This window comes from Chinchilla lanigera, unplaced genomic scaffold, assembly GCF_000276665.1.
Source record: "Chinchilla lanigera isolate Chin_1 unplaced genomic scaffold, ChiLan1.0 scaffold00001, whole genome shotgun sequence".
Taxonomy (NCBI): Eukaryota; Metazoa; Chordata; class Mammalia; order Rodentia; family Chinchillidae; genus Chinchilla; species Chinchilla lanigera.
The window spans coordinates 11,471,513-11,489,298 of record NW_004955402.1 but is presented as its reverse complement, the minus strand read 5'-3'; the positions used below and the strand labels follow the sequence as shown (position 1 = coordinate 11,489,298).

The window sequence follows — 17,786 nt, the reverse complement described above, 5'->3', positions numbered from 1 at the left end:
ACGCCCTGCCAGCCTGTCATGCAGCTGAACTGGCCCCAGAGTGCAAGCAAGAGCTCTGACCTTAAGAGCGGTCAGAGGGTACACAAACAGCAGGAAACCAGTTCTCTCTCTCTTTTCCACTTGCTTGGTTTTTAGCAGCTTTCCTTATAATCGCCAAAACATGAAAGCAACCAAGAGTGTCTTTCAGTAGAGGGGTAAATACATAAACTGCTAGCTCCTGACAAGGCAATATTATTCAGCATTAAAAAGACTGATGTATGAAAAGACAAATCTTGCCAGTAGTATTGGTGCACGTCTATAATCCCAGTACTTGGGAGGCTGAGGCAGGAGGATCGTAAATTCAAAGCCACCCTGGGCTACCTAGTGAGACCCTGTCTTTAAGAGATAAACAAGAAAAGCAGCAAAACAATCTTAAATGCATTATTTGAGGGTCAGAGCTTGAAAAGCTACACGTTGTGTGATTCAAAATGTATAGTTTTCTAGAAAGGGCAAAGACACAGAGGCAGCAAAAAGATCTGTGGTTCTCAGGGGGTTAGGGGAGGGAGGAACAGATGGAGCACCAAGGAGCTTCAGGAAGTGAACCATGCTGTGTAAGGTACTGTATTGGATGCATGTAATCAAACAACAGTCAAAACCCATAGAAAGGCTAGGCATGCTAGGCACAAGGCACAAGGCACATGCCTATAATCCTAGCTGATGGAAAGCTAAGGCAGAAGGACCACAGGTTCAAAGCCAGCCTGGGCAACTTAGTGAAACACTGTCTCAAAATAAAAACAAACAAAAAGGCCAGGTATGATTGCCCATGTCTGTAATCCCAGCACTTGGGAGGCTGAGGCAGGAGGATTGCTGTGAGTTTAAGGCCAGCCTGAAGTGCATACTAAAACCCTGTCTCAAAAACAAACAAACAAATAGGACTTGATGTGGCTCAGTGGTACAGAGCTCCTAGGTTCATTCCCCAGTACCAGGAAACAACCAGCAACAACAAAACTCATAGATGTCCAACACAAAGAATGAAAGAGATAGATACTGCAGACCTTAGGTAACAATGTATCAATAACGATTCATCCATCCTAACGAATGTGCAATTCCAAAGTGAGATGTTAGTGACAGAAGCAGCTAGAAGAGTACACGGCCACTCTGCGCTTTCTGCAAACCTAACACTGCTCCAAAGCTCTATTACTTAAAGCAAAACCAAAACCGTTTTCTATTAGCTAAGTAGCACATCTGACTCAGGGCATCGGGAGATGCCGAAGATGTTAGGGCACAGTCTCCTGCAATGACTCAGACGCATGTTAATTTATTTATGTACTACCATTTGTCCTCACAGAGATGGGGGCTTGTGTATATTAATGTCCTGCTTTTCTGGCTAACAGTGGAAAGGCAGAAAGCATTTCTTTGTTGGCTTCTACCCAGCTGCCTTCAGATCAAAATGACGACGCTGTTTAAGGGGGTGTATTTTGAGTGACATATTCTGGTCTCCAAAGTGTGCTGCCTTTTCTCTTACCTTACAGTTCCTCATTTATCATCTCTGTATTCCCATTAGCACACCCCGAGCACATGATCTTCTAGTCCTGGGGATGGAGAGTACAGGCCATCACAGGAAGAGAGAAGTCACCCTCCTGGGAGTGCCAGGGAGCCAGGCAGGGCCTGCACGGATCTGCAGGTTGACACAGCGTTCCCTCTGCAGAGAGAGGTCTGCGTGGAGCACACAGCACCTGCCCCTGGAAGCCTGCAGCAAGCAGGCCTCCACAGAAGCAGGGAGGAGGGTGACTTCACAGCTTGGGCCGAATGGCTCTCGCAACAATTCTTGCCCAACAGCACGGACTCCTGGGATGACCTCGTGTTAGTCCCCTCCTGTCTCCCTCATTTCCAACTTTTCGGAAGCCTTTCTCTCTCCATCACTTCTCTGCATTTCCTGGGCCTTCGCTTTGATCTGGCCTCCTTTGCTATTTCAGGAATACCGTATTGTTCTTCAGGGTTGTGTGTGCCTACAGCCTCGAATGAGCCCGGTCTCTGGCCATCAGTACTTGAATTAAATTGGTGGCACCAGTTCCACCAAGCGTCCTGAGAATCTGTTTAACAGAGGCAAGGCCACTGCTTCCGGGCAGGCTGCGGACTGTGCGCTCACTTAGGAAAACTGAATGTCTGCTTCCTCCCCGGCTCCTCAGGTGTGATACCGTGTGTCTAACATCTGTGTGTGAGGGGATCCTTGGTTGTTAGCTGTTCTTTGTTAGGTTCCCCTGTAACTGGGACCAGCTCTAAAATCACATTTTCCACATCTAATTCCTCCTCAAAGCCATTCTTCTCACTGATAGTGTAACCCGAGCCTGACGTGTTCAAGTCCGCCCAGGAGAAAACAAAGCCCAACGCTAAGGATACGTGAAGCGTAGGCCTTTTCAAGTCTTGGGCTTCCTCTCCGTTTCCTGGGTCCAGACTGAGCCTCAACAACAATTTAAAGGTCAGGTTTGCTTCAATCTACCTTCTTCCCTCAGGCTTTTCCTCCTCTGGACTCTAAGATCTTTTCTCCTAAGCTACTCCCCTTATCCACCGTTTCTTCTTTTTCTACATCTAAACCCATCTAAACACTGCTCAGCAGCTCCCCGAGACTTTGCATTCCTGCTCCCACCGTGGGGGCAGAGCGGCCGGGAGGTTGGGGTGGAGGCTGGCGGGCACAGGGCAGAGCGGCCCTGCTCAGAGGTGCTGGGCGAGCTGTTTACCAAGAGGAAAGGTGCCAAGAAAGCTGCCTGCAAGTCATTTTAGGCGCTGAGGGTCGCCACGCCAAACCGCAGACCCATACTGGAACAGAGACGGCAATGACTAATGCAGATCAAAGGCAGGAAGACTCGGGCTGGCCTTGGCAGCTGTTAGCTGAGGAAAGAGGTGCTGGTTTTAGACTGGGGCTCTTCCAGAAAATGGTTCAATTTACAAGCCTCCTCCGAGAGGAGTGTTTATAGCAGAGGGAAGGTTTGTTGTTAGTTAGGGTGGAAAAGACAGGCCACATCTGCTCCCTTTCCCCACCACGGCACCCACCGGCGTGTTAGGCAAGGTGGGCTCCGGCCAGAGGAACAAAACAGTCTTCATCTTCAGTGCCGCACCGGTGGGGGGGCAGACTTGGAAATGCTCACGCCTCACGGCTTTGTTTAGGAGGGGAGGCTCAGTAATTTTCATCTTTCTTTTCTGTTTGCGTACTTTCCAAATTTGCTTTGCAAATCTGAAGAGGGACCCATTGTGTTTGTGGGACCACAGTGCTGGTTCTCTGTTTAGGAACCAGGCTGAAGCAGAGGCAGAGAGAGCAGCAAAACTGCCCTGTGATTGGACAAAGAAGGATCAGACACTGATGCGTTGCAGGTATCCATGGCAGCCTGGCAGGTGCTCAAGAGTGGTCCTCGGAACTCCCAGGGCTCTCCGAGGCCCATTTTACAGCCAGTTCATGGGTGAGTACACCTGGGGTCAGCAAGGCTGGTTACCTGGTCCTGAATGGGGCGCTGCCTGGCCGCCAGCTCCGTCCCATGGGCTTCAGATGCCCCCTGGCAAGGACGGATAAGGACTGTGGTTTTCCTGGAGCAGTGGGCCTTTTGTCCCCATTCCCGATTCTCCAGAGCAGCTCTGTGGCTAGCTGCTTGGAGTTTTGTGTAAACTTGTGATGGGAGAAATTTCTGCAGCTTAAAAAAAATTTTACAAGTAAAAACTACAGGACTAGGCAGTCTCCAAGTCCTTTCCATAGCTCTAAAAGCCTCTGAGCTGAACAGAGCTCCTGATCATTGCACTTACTGGAACTGGACTGGGACCTCGACTGTCTTCCACTTCAAACAGCCTCGAATGCGGGCGCTCGGGGGACACCCCAGGGGGGAGTGGCCGCTCTGATGTCCAGGAAGGACTTCTATGGTCTGGGAAGCGTGTTTGCTACACAAGTGCAGCCTTTAGGTGTGTGTCGAGGTGCTATTTGCCTGGTCATGATCAGTGATACCACAGGTTCTCGGCTGTGCAGCCTGAATGCAGTGGCCATCCCTGTGGCCGGTCTCCGGCCCAAGGGTGCCCATGAGTCCTGGCACCTGCACCTGACCAGCCTGATCCTGCTGGGCTCCACAGAGGGCAGGCAATGAGGGCCAGACTGTGAATGTAGGCGGGTAGCAGTGAGGACCAAGGCAGGGGTGAGGCTCCAGGTTAGGATGAGGCTCACCACTGTACCGAGCCTGGGAAACCCGCCCCCCTACTACACCAGATCACTCAAACACGCCCCCTGCTTTAGACAGAAGTGAAAGGAAAGTCATGTGATCTGCTCGCAGTGGGGCTGTGTGTCATTTACTGTCATCACTGGTACTGGTTTGGAGAGGTTCAGACAACCTGATCTGACAGAGAATCCAGCGAGGAGCTCCGCTGAAAGCCAGTGGACATCCGTAGGGCAAAGACAGCAGAAGCAAGGTGCGGCCTCAGCAAAGCCCAGGGAACTCGGGTTTCATCTTCAGACACAAGGGTATGTGAGCAACATGAAAAAGCACAGCAGGCCAGAGAGGTCGAACGACAGCCGTGTGTGCAGTGAGGGAGTCACCTGGCTAGGAGACCGCACTGGGGCTTAGTGCTTGGATCCGGGGTGGCTCGAGGCCTTCTTTTATCACTTTAGGCTTAGCAACTTTCACTGTGGATGTGAATGCGCCACTTGGAGAGAAGGAAGCAGGACCCTGTGGCCCATGTCAGATTCCTTGTTCGCTCCTTCTAGGCCTCAGTCCCCACTCTGTCACTTCCCCGATCGGCTCACAGGACTGAGGGCCTGGCTCCAGCGAGCACGTGCTCCTGCGTAGGATGCTGTCCAGCTGTCCCTCGTTGGGACAATGAGACATACAGCGTTTGCTTTCCCAGCAAACGAGCCATTCTTAACAGCCCAGAGAGAGCCTGCAGAGACACTCTACTCATTCATTCAAGAGAGGCAAGCGGGGTGCCTGCGAGTGACACAGTCACACCAAGACACGGTTTGCACCCGCAAGTTGTGAAGATGACCAAGCTGTGACAGCCTCAGCAAAGACACCACAGGCAGGGGCTCTGGCGGCCCTTGGATGCGGTGCTGGGAGGGCCGGGAGGGATTTGTGTGGAAGCCGCCTGGAGCAGAGGCCAGATTTAGTCCCTACGAGGCTGGGACGGGGAAGGGGACAGGACAGATCAGCTTCTAAACTCTGCACAGGGGAGAACAGCCCCAGGCAAGGTGTCCTCGGCAAGTCAGCGCAGGCTTCTGGCTGGGGCTGAAGGGGAGAACAGAGGTGCAGCCTCCGGGCTCTGCCTCTGGGTCAGGAAGCCTGGGACCAGGAGGGAGGCGGGGCAGGGGCCAAAGCCTGCAGTGAGCAAAAGGACGACAGACTAGAGCAGAGACACAAGGGCACAGGGGCTCCTCGAGTTTGATTTTAGTCCCATTTTCCCCTCACAGGACCAACTGGGCGAGGAGCCAGCACCACATGGAACGGGGACGGGAGGCAGGAGGCGGCCGCTCTCCTCTCGGGCACTATCTCGAGCCCCGGGCTGCACAACAGCTGGCACTGCTTACCGCTGAGCTCGGCAGGACCCTAGGTGGGGACCTGCAGACTCTGATTGGAAACTCCTGTGGCCTTTAAGGGCGTGTGACTACAGGGGGAGGCATCTTGGGGGCCCTCTCTGCCCCAAGAGCTCTCTCTGGGGACCGGGTCGTCAGGCTCCTGAGGCTGGAGTTCCTCAGTGGCCTCCCCAGGTTCAGCGTGGGGACAGTTGTGAACCACTGTGGCAGGGGACAGCCTGGCTCACGACACGCAGGAAGGCCAAGAAAGACATTTCCCGAACTCCCAGGAGGTGGCCTAGGTTCTGCTAAGCGGCAGTGCTCACGTGGAACCTGGAGGAGGATGTGCGTCACACGGTGGGGGGATCAGAACTGCTGGCAACCCAGGGTGGGGACCCCACACGCAACGGCTGCCACGGGAGAAGCACCAGGGGTGGCGCTGCACTGGCCCTGGCTGCACTGCCAGCGCCGGGGTGTCCCTGGGCGTCTTCGCTGGTCTCCATCTTTCCTAAGGCTGCTGAAAAACTCAGCCCCAACCTCACGTGCAGAGGATTCTGTTGTCTGCAACCCAGCGCACACATGTGCCCCACACCTGTGTCCCTCAGCGCCACTCTGGGGGGCCCAGGGGCTCACACTACAAGTGATTTGAATTTCTAAAGCAACAAATTGCAATAAATGGCAGTTATCGGAAGCATCTCATTATCTGAGATGATTCCTCAGATATTACAAGTACATAAGGGACTGTAACTCAAGCAACGCCTTGGGAGCCGTTTTCAGTGTTTTAAGAGCCCCATCATGCTCCTTTGCGTGAAGGCACCTCTGACACTGCACAGGGACCCTTTCTGGAATGTTAGGTACTCTTGCTTAACGAGCAACCTTTGTTCAGGCATCCACTCAAGCCCTGGGGAAGGCCCTTCTTTAGGGTCCCCTAAGTCACTGCCTCGTAGCGTTGGGAAGGCACCACCATGTGCAGCAGCTAGGAAAATGGGCACTTCGGTGTCACGGCCAGCAACACTCCTCTGCAGCCACCCGCCGGTCAGTGCCACCCAGATACCAGCCACCTTCACACACCTCCCTGGTCTAGAGAAGACGGACACCCACAGGGGGACTTACACAGAGTATTCTTCTCTCCAGGTGCCACCAGGGCTGCCAGGGCTCTGCCTTGGAGGATCCAGTGCCGCACTGTAAACTAGCAATCTCCAAAGTCTTCCAAAGGCCAACACCCAGCACTTTGGCCGCTGGGGTCCCCAGGAGACTGCCCTCGTGTCCACATGTAAATACAGGAGTCAGGCTGGTCCTGACCTGTGAGCTCCGCCATCATACAGACACACGCATACTGGCCGGCGTTCCCATGTGCCCTTGGTCCTGAGCCCGCAAGCCCGGCCCCAAAGGGCGCTGGTGCAGGGAGGGAAACACACTGGGCGCTCAAGTGCTTGGAGTGCTTTGGGATGGCCTCTGCAGCCTGAGCTGCCCCTCCACTGCGGCCTCCTCCTGCAACACGGTACCGCGAGCACCGACCTTACGAGGTGCTGGGGAGACACACTGAGCGGCCAGTACACTGCAAGGGCCACTTAGGGTTCACAGGGATGTTTGACAACATGCTCCCAAGGAAAAGGATCCCAAGGATGACAAATCCCAAGGAAACACGCTCCTCTCTCAAATAGCCTTCCTTATAAATCCAGGCTGGGAAGTAGTGTTTGAACTTGGGGGCTGCTGTCAAGTGACCAAGACTGCCCACCTCTTGCAGAGGCTCCAGAGTTCACATTGGAAATGATCCTCACATCAGCTTGGTATAAACACGGTAGTTTGCAAACTGACCCCAAGCATTTCACGCGGCTCTGGAGCCCAGGTTGATTAGCCCCCATGCCAGGGCCCAGATGGAAATTTATACCAAATAACACTGCAGAAAGGCACCAGAGCTACAGGTTTTTTAAGACTGCAAGTTTTGAAAAGCTGATGCAGGTTAACGCACGGCTCAGGCCCGAGCTCTAGAAGTGTGCCTGCTGCCAAGTGGGGAGTGGAACAGTATCTCTCCTTTATGGACTTACCGCTTGTCCACCGGCCGCGCTGACGAGAGTGAAGACAAACTCTGAGCAGGGGACGGACCGAGGCCCAGCGTGTATGGGAAACATCCCAGGACCCCTCCCCAGGCAGCTGGTTCTTCCCGTCTGAGTGTCCCTCCTCCCACCACACAGGGCCGGACCCTGCGCCCCCAGTCAGATACAGGATTCCAGCTACTGAATTCTTTCAACGTGGAGGGCGTGGCCGGATGTGCCCAGGGACTCACAAGCAGCTGGGTCAACCCCTGACCCTCCAAAGGCAGCACCGGGTCTGCAAATGCTGTTCTCCACCCGAGTCTGATGGGAGAGCTGCCTGCTCTGCGGGGCATTTCCTGCTCCTTCCGTGCTCCAACCACACACTGCTCCGGACTCCCTCCAGTCGGGTGCTGTGTTAGCGGGTGGTTCCTTTACCTACAGCTTATTTCTGCCTAGGCTCTGTGAGGAGAGAGGTGTGTTCTTGTTCACTGCTGCAGCCCTCCTGCCTCGGACAGGCCCTGGCGCACGGCGGGTGCTCAGCAGGCCCCGAGTGCAGCGCCACTGGTGCCGTCAGCGCGAAGGGGTGGTCGCCACTCAGGCAGGTGGGCCGGGGGAAGGGATTTCATGCAGCAACACACTTTCCGGATGAAGATGTGGCGGCAGTTAAAGTGTTCTCCAGGGCTTCCTTGGGACCCCCAGCTATTTCAGACGGGGAACTCATCCCTGTCCCCAGTGTCCCCTTAACCAGTCTCCAACCAGTTCTGCTCACTGGGGCAGAACACGTGGTCTAAATGCACAAACGAATGAAGGGACAGATGGTAAAACCTGCCCTGTGACTGGTCTGCTTTGGCCAGTGGATGTCAGCCGCCACAGTCAGTGTTTACTTCAGGTTCAAACTAAGAACAAAGCTTCGGGGTTGCAGTGGGAAGTGAGGCAGGGCGAGCAAAGAGCTGGGAGGCAGAGTCAGGAAGGGGCCATGCAGCAAGAGGAGATGGAAAACAACCTGGGACAGTCAGGGAACCCTGGGCCATGCCTCCAGGACGAAGGCGGAGGAACTTCTGCGTTTCCTGTTTTCACGACTTTCTCATGAGGAGGCTGGAACTGTCCATCGTCCCCTGCACTGGGGGTTGTGCCTGTCTGGGATGACAGGCTCACGTGGCCTGCTCCACGTGCACAAGCATAACGAGATAGGGGCGCTAGAAGCCGCGGAGCTCCGAGTTCCAGTGCTGCTGGCCCCCTGTGCCTCAGCTGCAAGCAGAAAGGACCAAGTCATGACCTCTGACGCTCTGGCCTGGAGCTCTGATGAGTGTCCAAGGCACAAGGAGCGCCAGGGCCAAAGGAATTTTCCACAGTCGATACTCACTAGTTAACTTGTATGCAAACTAAAGTAGCTTGGAATTTACATGTATTTGTTATTGTATCAACTAGCATTTTTAAAAGCATTTTTACTGATATATTTTTAATTATTTGAGCGTGGTTATTTTCCCTTAATTAGTAAAAAAGGATCTTAATCATAGTAAATGGGCTATTATTTATCAACAGGCTAAGTTAAGAGAAGAATCCCTCCTCATCTAGCTGCGAAAAGACGTTTAGAATTGTGCTCAGAGCTTCTTATGTGCCGAGACAGAATGAACCACAGAGACAGGAACATTCCTCTCAGAGAATCTTGTCTTTGTCACAGGTACGACAAAGAACGTGTATTTTGTGTTACAGAATTCATCTTTCTGCACCTTGCTTTCCTCATCTTGAAAGCTTGCAGGAGTTGTGGGTTTTAATGTGTCCCCCTCCAAGATGTGAAAGGTCATGGTGGACTGACAACTGGAGGTCAGCTTGTAACACCCAGCTGAACTGAGTCAGCGTGGTTCTGGGTGTGGAGGGCTTGCCTGAGTATTGTTGCCAATAGCATAAAAAGAGAACTGGAGGGGAAGAGGTGGTGCTGTTGGTCCTCCTGGAGAAGCTCGTCTCTCTAGCTTTCCTGATGTGAACTTGGCTGATCCCATCATCAGAAGAGCTCAGGATCTCGCTGTTGCTGAGGGTCGCTGTGGTACTTTTTCCGTGAGCTCTGGTCCTCACTTTGAGTGTCACTTCCTGACTCCGGTACAGATCCCTCAGCCTGCTAACACAGATCCTTCATCTCGCTAGCACAGACTTTCTAGCCTCCACCACTGACTTTTAGGCCTTCCCAGTGAAGATCCTTGAAACAGGCCTGCATGAGACATTGTCATGGGCTCCAGGTCTTCAGCTAGACTCACACAGGCCATTACCATGGGATCCAAGCTCTCACCTGGATTCTCTGGGTTTTCAGTGTGTGGACAGATCTCCTGCACTCTACTGTATTTGACTCTTTAAATGACTATTATAAAATAATCCTATAAATTATGTGTCCTATATTAAATTGTTTCCCTTGCAAACCCTAACCACAGCAAAGGTTATATCCATGATACTGCCATCCATTTTTCCAGGGCTAGCAGACATATCACCTCAAAGTCCTAGGAGGTGGGCCTTTTCCAACAGGTAGGGGCTTCCTAGCAGCAGCAGGAGACCCACACATGGACTCACATCTTTTCCTAGCACCAGCTGGCTACCAGCTAGCATTTCCCTGAGATGTTCAAAAATGTGAAGAACCAGCCAAACATGATGGTACATGCTTGTAATCCTAACACTCTGGTAGGCTGAGGCAGGAGGACACAGCAAGTTCATGCCAGGCTCAGAAACTTAGCAAGACCCTGTCTTGAAATTAAATAATAAAGGGCATAGCTTACCCTGAGATTCAATTCCCAGTACTGGAATAAAGGAAGGAGAAGGAAAAGAAAGGGCAGGGAAAAGAAAAATGTGGAGAGCCACATGGATCCCAAATATGCATAAGAGAGATGGCTGGAGTGAGCTCTTCCTGGGTAATCGCAATTCAAACATGTTCTAATTGGCTCTGCAGAAAATCCCTTCATCTTCAAATTAATGACGTGATGTGCAGTTTGCCTGCCCCATTCTATGGAGGAGCAAACAAGTTCCCATGGGATCTGTCCAACTGGAAAACCCCGAGTCTCTGAAGTTCTCCACTCTGACTCCTCCCTCTCCAGCTGGCCATACCCATCTCTCCGCACCAGGCTGGGACCTGTGTCCATGCGCTGTGTGAGCCCTAGCTTCCAGAAATGCCCCATTTCCTAGGAAAGGTTCTCCAAACACAGAACCTGTCTGGCCTGTCTGCCAGGGACATGGAACACTCAGATACACATGCGTTCAAATCCTCATTCTGGCCTGAAGTTGATGCTTCAGACTGTAACTCTTGAAGATCTATAAAATGAGCATACGCACTGGATGCCACACCAGAGGGACCTAGAATATGGACATTAGATCACCTCTCTAAAAACCAACCCAACATGAACCCTTCAAAGATGGAATCATGGAGAAGCTGAATTGTCTTAAAAGACACAGCAGCCGCCTGCCAGGGTACCTTTAGCATCTTTTAAAAGCTGTAATTAATCATGTGTAATTTTATGTGTCTCCCGTGCTAGGCTGTAAGTTCAGGAGTAAAAGAACCAGGTTATCCTTCACTCCCTGTATCCCCAGTATCTGGTCTGTGGTAAGGACTGAAAATGAATGAATGAATGGGATGCTGTTAAGGACAGAATGCTTCAACCAGAAAGCGCATCAAGGAAGCCAGAGAGCTGAAGACGCCACAGATCCATCAAGCCCTGGCTGGGAGGGGAGGTGCTGATAAAGAGCTGCTTACTGGGGATACAGATCCCCTCCGCAAGGCACCTGCAGGCTGCTCGTACTCCTGAGGCCGTTGCATGCAAGCAGATGATGAGCTGCACTTCTGGGATCACACCTCAGGTCAGTGAGCTGTTACAAGGTCCTTCCCCCAGGAAAGAGGCCTGCTCTTCAGGGGCAGCTAGCTAGGGGCATGGCAGGTTGGCCAGGTGAAGAAAGTTTCCTGCAAGTCCTCCAGGCCAAGCCAAAGGCCACCCCTAGATGGTTCTTAAGCCCCTGAGCTCCTGATTTGCAGTTTCTTTTCCTGGAAGACTTCTTTTTCGGGGCTGTTATGTGGATGCAGATGATAAAAGAACCAGCATAAAGAAGGTGCTCAACACACAGTATGATTATCAGTGTTCAGGAAGATATACAACTATCAGGCTTCCATGAATAAAGATGCTGCCTTCTGGCCGTGGAGCTCACAGTTCAGAGTCCAAAAACCTAACAGGTCCATGAGCCCAGCAGCACTGCCTAGGCGGAGCTCATGGAGGTGGTACAAGATTAATATATGGCAAGGCAGCAGCAGGGGCCACCTTCTCAGGGCAGCAGTCTGCAGCATTTGCCACAACGACCAGAGGGCATTTCCAGCTTTTCATGTCTGCAGGCCACAGCCAAGACCATGATGCCCTGACATCTTGTGCAGGGAGCTGCCCTGCCAAGTCCCGGCGCCACCCTGGTGTCCAGAACAGGGTGCAATGACGTGGGGCAGGGCAGCCAGGGTCTAGATGCAGTACAGGAAATGAACACAGCTGCAGAGATAGCGATGCAGAGGGGACTTTGCCAGGACAAACCTCATTTGCTTTTTTCAGAGTTGAAAGAGGGGCTGGTTGATTGAGAGAGAGGAGCATTTCTCTGGCCTGTAGCTAAATCTGTGCGTGATCCTGGTATGACTTGGCTTTGATATTCACCCTGTCCGGGGCGGTAGCTCTAGCTTGGCTGATCAGATTCCAAACCCAAGCCCAAGATGCAAGGAGACAGGATGGTCCCGGGGTTTGGTCTGGTTCATTTTCTGACCCACCTTTTCCCTGAAGTCATCATGACCTTATGGGGATTGGTGGGCCCTGGACTGTTCTTGCTTTATAGCATGGGAAAGCACAGCAGGACACACCCAGAGCAGAAACAGTGTGGTGGGACACACATGTACACATACACACACATACACACGCATACACCAGCAACAAAGTTGTTCTGGCTGAAAAGAAAGCAGAATACTTTTTCTTTCAAATTCACAAATACTGAATTTGCAGCATCAAAGCCCAGCAAGTTCATGAACGTGGAAAAGGAAACCACATGTGCAGGCTGGCATCTGAACTTTTCACCCAGAGACCCACAAGGCACGCATGCATATACATACCCGGCTTGGGTACTGTCGCGATACGGCAGCACGGAAAATATACTACAGAAGGATCTTCTGCCACTGATAAGGACTATTCTAAAAAGTAAAAAACAAACAGACAAACAACAAACAAACTAAATGCAAAGACTCAAAAAAAGAATTTCTACAGCATTTAAGCATTCACAGAATTCACAGCAGTTATTTGCATACTCCCGCCACCTTCTCCGACAGATGGTCTTCTGCTCTCCTTGCAAAACACAGTCTCAGCGCAGCAGAAGTATGCTGCCTCTCCTCACCCAAATAGGAACACGCGCAGCCCCAGCGGGGCGCGCACCCTTCCTCCCGGGAGAGGTGCTGGCTGCTGGCTGCACGTGCAAGATGGAGCAGACAGCGCCGAGCCCAGGGCTGCCAGCGCTGGCAAGCAGTCACGCCACGCTTAAACCACTGCTTTCTACTCTGCAGTGAACAGTGCGATGCAATAGCACCAGACCGTGAGCAGGGAAGGTTTCAGATGCCATAATGATCATTAGGACTTTTTTTAATATGCTGGCAACATGTTAGTTTCTGAGAATAGATGGAAGGGAACAATTACATAATCAGTCCTAGCTTCCATTCCTGCCATAAGAAACTGCTGGAAACAGTTCTACATGATGCTCTTATGCAATCAAAATCCACTTTAAAAAAACACACAAAAACCCTCCAATATGTACTTATCCCAGCTTCAGAGAAAAAAACAAACAAACACTGAAATGAGTGGAAGAGATTTTGAAAGCATTCTTTTTAAGCACAAAGTCAGTATATATCATACATGGACCTTAATTACTTTTGTAGTAATTTCCTTCAATAATCATAATCATAACTCCAAGGGAAATATTACTACTGAATGCATCAGGATTTGGGGATTTTAACCTTGTATTAAAACTAGTATGAAATTGCCTCCAGTCCTGAGAGAAAGTCTGACTCCGTAGCATCACAGACAGAGTCTCTGCCTCTGGGGCTGCCTTTCCAGGGTCTGCAGCAGGAAGTACCTCTAGGCCTTTCCAGCCACCCTGCCAACGTTCTCTCGGTTTCCCACCTTTTCAAAACCCTGCTCCTTTAGACCTGTGTTGTCCCTATGCCTGGGAATGCTCTGCCTTGGAACACTTCGTAAACTCCTACTGGTTCTTCAAAACCTCACTGAGGAAGTCACTGGTCCAGGGAGCTTTTCCTGCCCCTTGGCTGAATTCCCTGCTGTCTTCGGTGCTGCTCCTCCCATCCCCCGCTTACTCCAGGTGTGATCATGCTGCTAGCCACATGCCCGCCTCCTCTTCAGGGGTCAGGTCCAAGGGTCACCCCCGGCTCCTCCATAACCGTCGATTAGATGTCACCGAAATGCAGGCAGGCTGCAGAGCAGCATCCGAGGATTCATGGCTAACAGGCTGGCAGCAACGCTCCCAGAGTCTAACACCAGTGTTGGCACCTTTGTTCGACCTCGGGGAGCTCGCAGAAACTCATTCTGAGCCTCGTTTCCTCATCTAAAGCATGGGATAAAATTAGCAGCCGTCTTATTGGAATGTTGAGGTCCACACTGGGAGAACCCTTGGAACAGCGCCTGGCACACCGTGGTGTGCCCACTCAGGAAGTAGGAAGTGTCCTGTCCGCGGACCAGCTTCTTCGGCAAGTCCTTGGGTTCAGAGCTCTCCAGATCTCTGTGCTAAATACCCAGCTGTGAAGTCGCAAAGGTCTTCCTGGCAGCTGAAGGTCCACGGGCACGCCCATCTGCAACGGTAGGACACGGTGCCACCGAAGGGAGAGGTTTCTCATCAGATACCACAGACCACACACCTGGTCACTGCGGCAAGGGCAGAGCAGCGTGTCCGAGTGGGCTGAGCAGGCCCGGAGGGCTGGAGGTCAGCATTTCAGGACGGCACCTGCGTACCCCAGCCAAGTTCCTCGGGCTCTCAGCATGGGGCCCAGCGACAGAGCCTGCACCACAGTAGTGTGTGTGCACATTCACCAAAGCAAGCACAGCGATGGCCGGTGCTCCTATGTGCGGGTTACGTGCCAGCTCCCAAGCTTGTAACGGATGCTCCAGCAGGTACGGCACACCAGGCATGCCGCCTTGGGCTCTGTACCACCAGTACTGCTCTTCTCCAACCTGCCAGGAAGATCTGCTCCTGGGGGCTTAGCGGTACCCCTGGACGTCCTAGATACCAACAGCCTGCCTTCTCTAAGCTGCCCCATGGCGGCGTTCCAGCCTGGCCTGCGGGTCACTTCAAGGGTGAAGGATCACAGCACCATCAATGACAGAGTTACTGGCGCCACGGAGGCTCCGATTCACCCGCTTCTGCTCAGTCGGGCCCCTTTCCAGATGCTCGGCAGAGGTTCGCCACTCCCCGACCCCAGCCAGCCAGGAGCCGAGCCTGGAGCCACCCATTCCCGTCCTTCACCCTCAGCGTCTCCTGCCACCCGGAGGAAAGAGCGCCTTGACAAGCCCGCCAGCCCGCACCACCGCACAGCCTTCACTCTGTAGTGCTGATGTGCCCTTCCTTCCCCACACACATTTGTCTGGACGCTTTTCACAGAAGAACAGTAGCGCAAGTGCCCCCAAGTCTTCTTGCCAACAGTTTGAGCACAGGTGCCCGCCAGGGAAGGGGCTGCACCATGCTGGACATGCTCTCCGGGTGAGGGGAGAGGCTGCCAACACGCAACTTGTTCCGAAAAACATGCTACTGCACGGCACAGCCACTGCGAACGTGGACGGTTGCCCAACAACTCCCAGAGGGCAGGTTCTTCTCTGGTCAGCTAGTCTCAAGAGACGGGAGAGGACAGGAAGGAGAGAAAGTCTTTCCCTTCCCTCCTTGGCTCCAGCCCTTGCAGGGACTCCTGCTCTGCCGGGGCTGGAGAAAGAATCCGACTCAGGGACCTGCGCAGCAAGCTGCTCTGTGACAGGCTTGAGAAGGAGAGCCGGGAACACATCTTCCAGGCTTCCAAAACACTTCTGCATCTGGGGGGACTGCAGGCCCCAGCCAGGGAAGGTCGGGCCAACAAGTGGGGAGCCTGGACTCTCCAGTTTCCCACACTAGCAACTTGGAGTAGTGTGACTATGATTCTAACAACAGGTCTCAGGACCCAAAGCTATGGTAAAGCCTTGGCGTAGCACTGGGAAATGATATTCAAGAAGAGACTCAGACTTGGTGGCTCCTCCAGGCATCTGTGTTACTGTATATCTGAAAGAATCAAATCTGCCGTTGGTGGTCAAGAAAGATGGAAGAAGGCAAACTCCACTTCCTCTGAGCTTCACAAAGGGACCACTTGCATGTCAAGGGCTCCAACCACCAGGGCTGCCTTTTCTTCTGTCCAAACTACACCGCAAAAGTCCACATAATTTCCCCATCTGTGATGTACCACACTTAGCTTGGAGTCAAGGTCACCAGAAAACATTACATAAAAGACTTCAGAAGAGGAATTAACTCCAGGGAGATGATCGCAAGGAAGGAAAGGTCAGATTTCCACACGAACATCTGCCGGAGGGGGAGAATAAAAACAGTACAGGGAAAATCTCCACAGGGCTGCCGCCCACACGGGCCACGCCGCCTGTGGATACGCAATGTTTTCCACTTCTAGGGAGCTCCAAGCGCGCCCGGAGCTGGGATGCCACTACTTTCCTCTCGCTGCAGCCTCCTCCCTGTCCTCTTGTGACTTCAGATGCCAGTTTCCTCAGGGTCCCAGAGTGTCCAGAGCAGACAGGCAAGAGACCCCCGCGGTGCCCTGCAGATCACCACAGCTCACTTCCATCAAATCTGCTTTCCCCGCTGCTGAACCCAGCACCTGCGGTGTTTAACCAGGAAGTGTCTAGCACCATCCACGATTCTCCAGTGTTTCGTTTTCTGCCAAAAGCTGGCTTCTTGTTCCGTTTCCAGAACCCTGGGGAGTCTGTTGGCTATGGCATTTGATCTCCTGCAGGTGGAATATTCCATGGTAACAGAAATACTCTCTTAAGGACATTAAAAAACAAGCCACCAGCTTTAAGAAGCGGAGGAAAGAAAATCATATTTGCAACAATGGGAGGGCGGTGAATGCAGCGCTACCCAAACACAGCCTGGTTGTCCACAGCAGGTACTGGAAAGAAGCAAACACGTTTCCCAAACTCATTCCCTAAATGTCCAGGGAGCAAGGGAAAACACTTGAAAATGCTGGTGCTGTTGGTTAACTATGTTTCCCTCCCCAAAGACATGCTGAGGCAGGAGCCCCCAGGACTTGTCAATATGGCCTTATTGGAAACAGAGTATCAGCAGATGCAAGAGTTAGGATGAGGTCAGATTACATCTGGAGACACCTAGACATACTGAGGGAAGAAGGCTATATAGTGACAGAAAAATGGATTGGCGTAATGCTGCCACAAGCCAAGGACACCAAGAACTCTGCTGGAGGAGGCTGGGGCTGGTTCTTCCTGAAAGCATTTGCCCTGCATGTTTATTCTCTAGGGTTGAGAGAGAAGACTTCTTGCTGCTTTAACCACTTTGTAGGGTAGTCCTGGAAAATGAACACAGCTGGCATTTGAGTGCCTTTTGGCAAGGTCGTTGGGCCCAGAGAAGGTAAAGCAGTGAAGACAAACAGTGCCATGACACAGGCAAACAGCATGGAACCTGGAAACCTGTTCCCTTCCCAGCTCCCCTTTGACCCCCCTTCCCTGCACCAACCCCTCCTTCTCTTGCAACACTTTATGAAACGCTTCCAGAACGGGGACTGGACCCCTTTCTCTCTCTTGTGAAGGGCCAGCAGTTGCATAATGAGAGTTAAATGAAACCAACAACATGAAGTGTTCCTGTGCAGCCTCCTCACACCCTCATTAGCCACTGCGGGACGTGTCTCCTCCTCAGGAAGTCCTCCCCTCGCTGCCTGACGGGCCCTGTCTGCGCACAAGGACAAAGCACAGATTTGGGGTGTCCAAGAATATTTTGTCCCTTCCATCCTGGAGGGGATGGAGACTCTATTCCAGGGCAGGTGCTCGGTGGGGGAGCGGGCCCCAGGGAGGAGGTGGCACTGCAAGGGCTGGCCTGGGACCAGGGCTTGGTACTGGATTGGATCCTGGAGGAGAGAGGTGAAAGAGGAGGTGAAAGAGGAGGTGAAAGAGGAGGTGAAGGAGGAGGTGAAGGAGGTG

General features: G+C 52.5%; 1 protein-coding gene and 1 long non-coding RNA gene across 2 annotated transcripts in view; one reads left to right on the top strand and one right to left on the bottom strand.

Annotated features, from left to right (window-relative positions):
- The window catches only part of Cables1 (Cdk5 and Abl enzyme substrate 1), a gene marked incomplete at its 5' end in the record, with an annotated part of 98,220 nt that overhangs the window by 24,834 nt on the left and 55,600 nt on the right, over nucleotides 1-17,786 (bottom strand). Inside the window, 1 exon segment of the mRNA XM_013503852.1 lies at nucleotides 12,662-12,739. Coding sequence (XP_013359306.1) covers nucleotides 12,662-12,739 — 78 coding nt within the window.
- LOC106146564 lies at nucleotides 1,009-9,427 on the top strand. The gene is made up of 3 exons (XR_001231063.1): nucleotides 1,009-2,458; nucleotides 3,265-3,434; nucleotides 5,417-9,427. It is a non-coding gene; the product is annotated as an uncharacterized LOC106146564 (long non-coding RNA).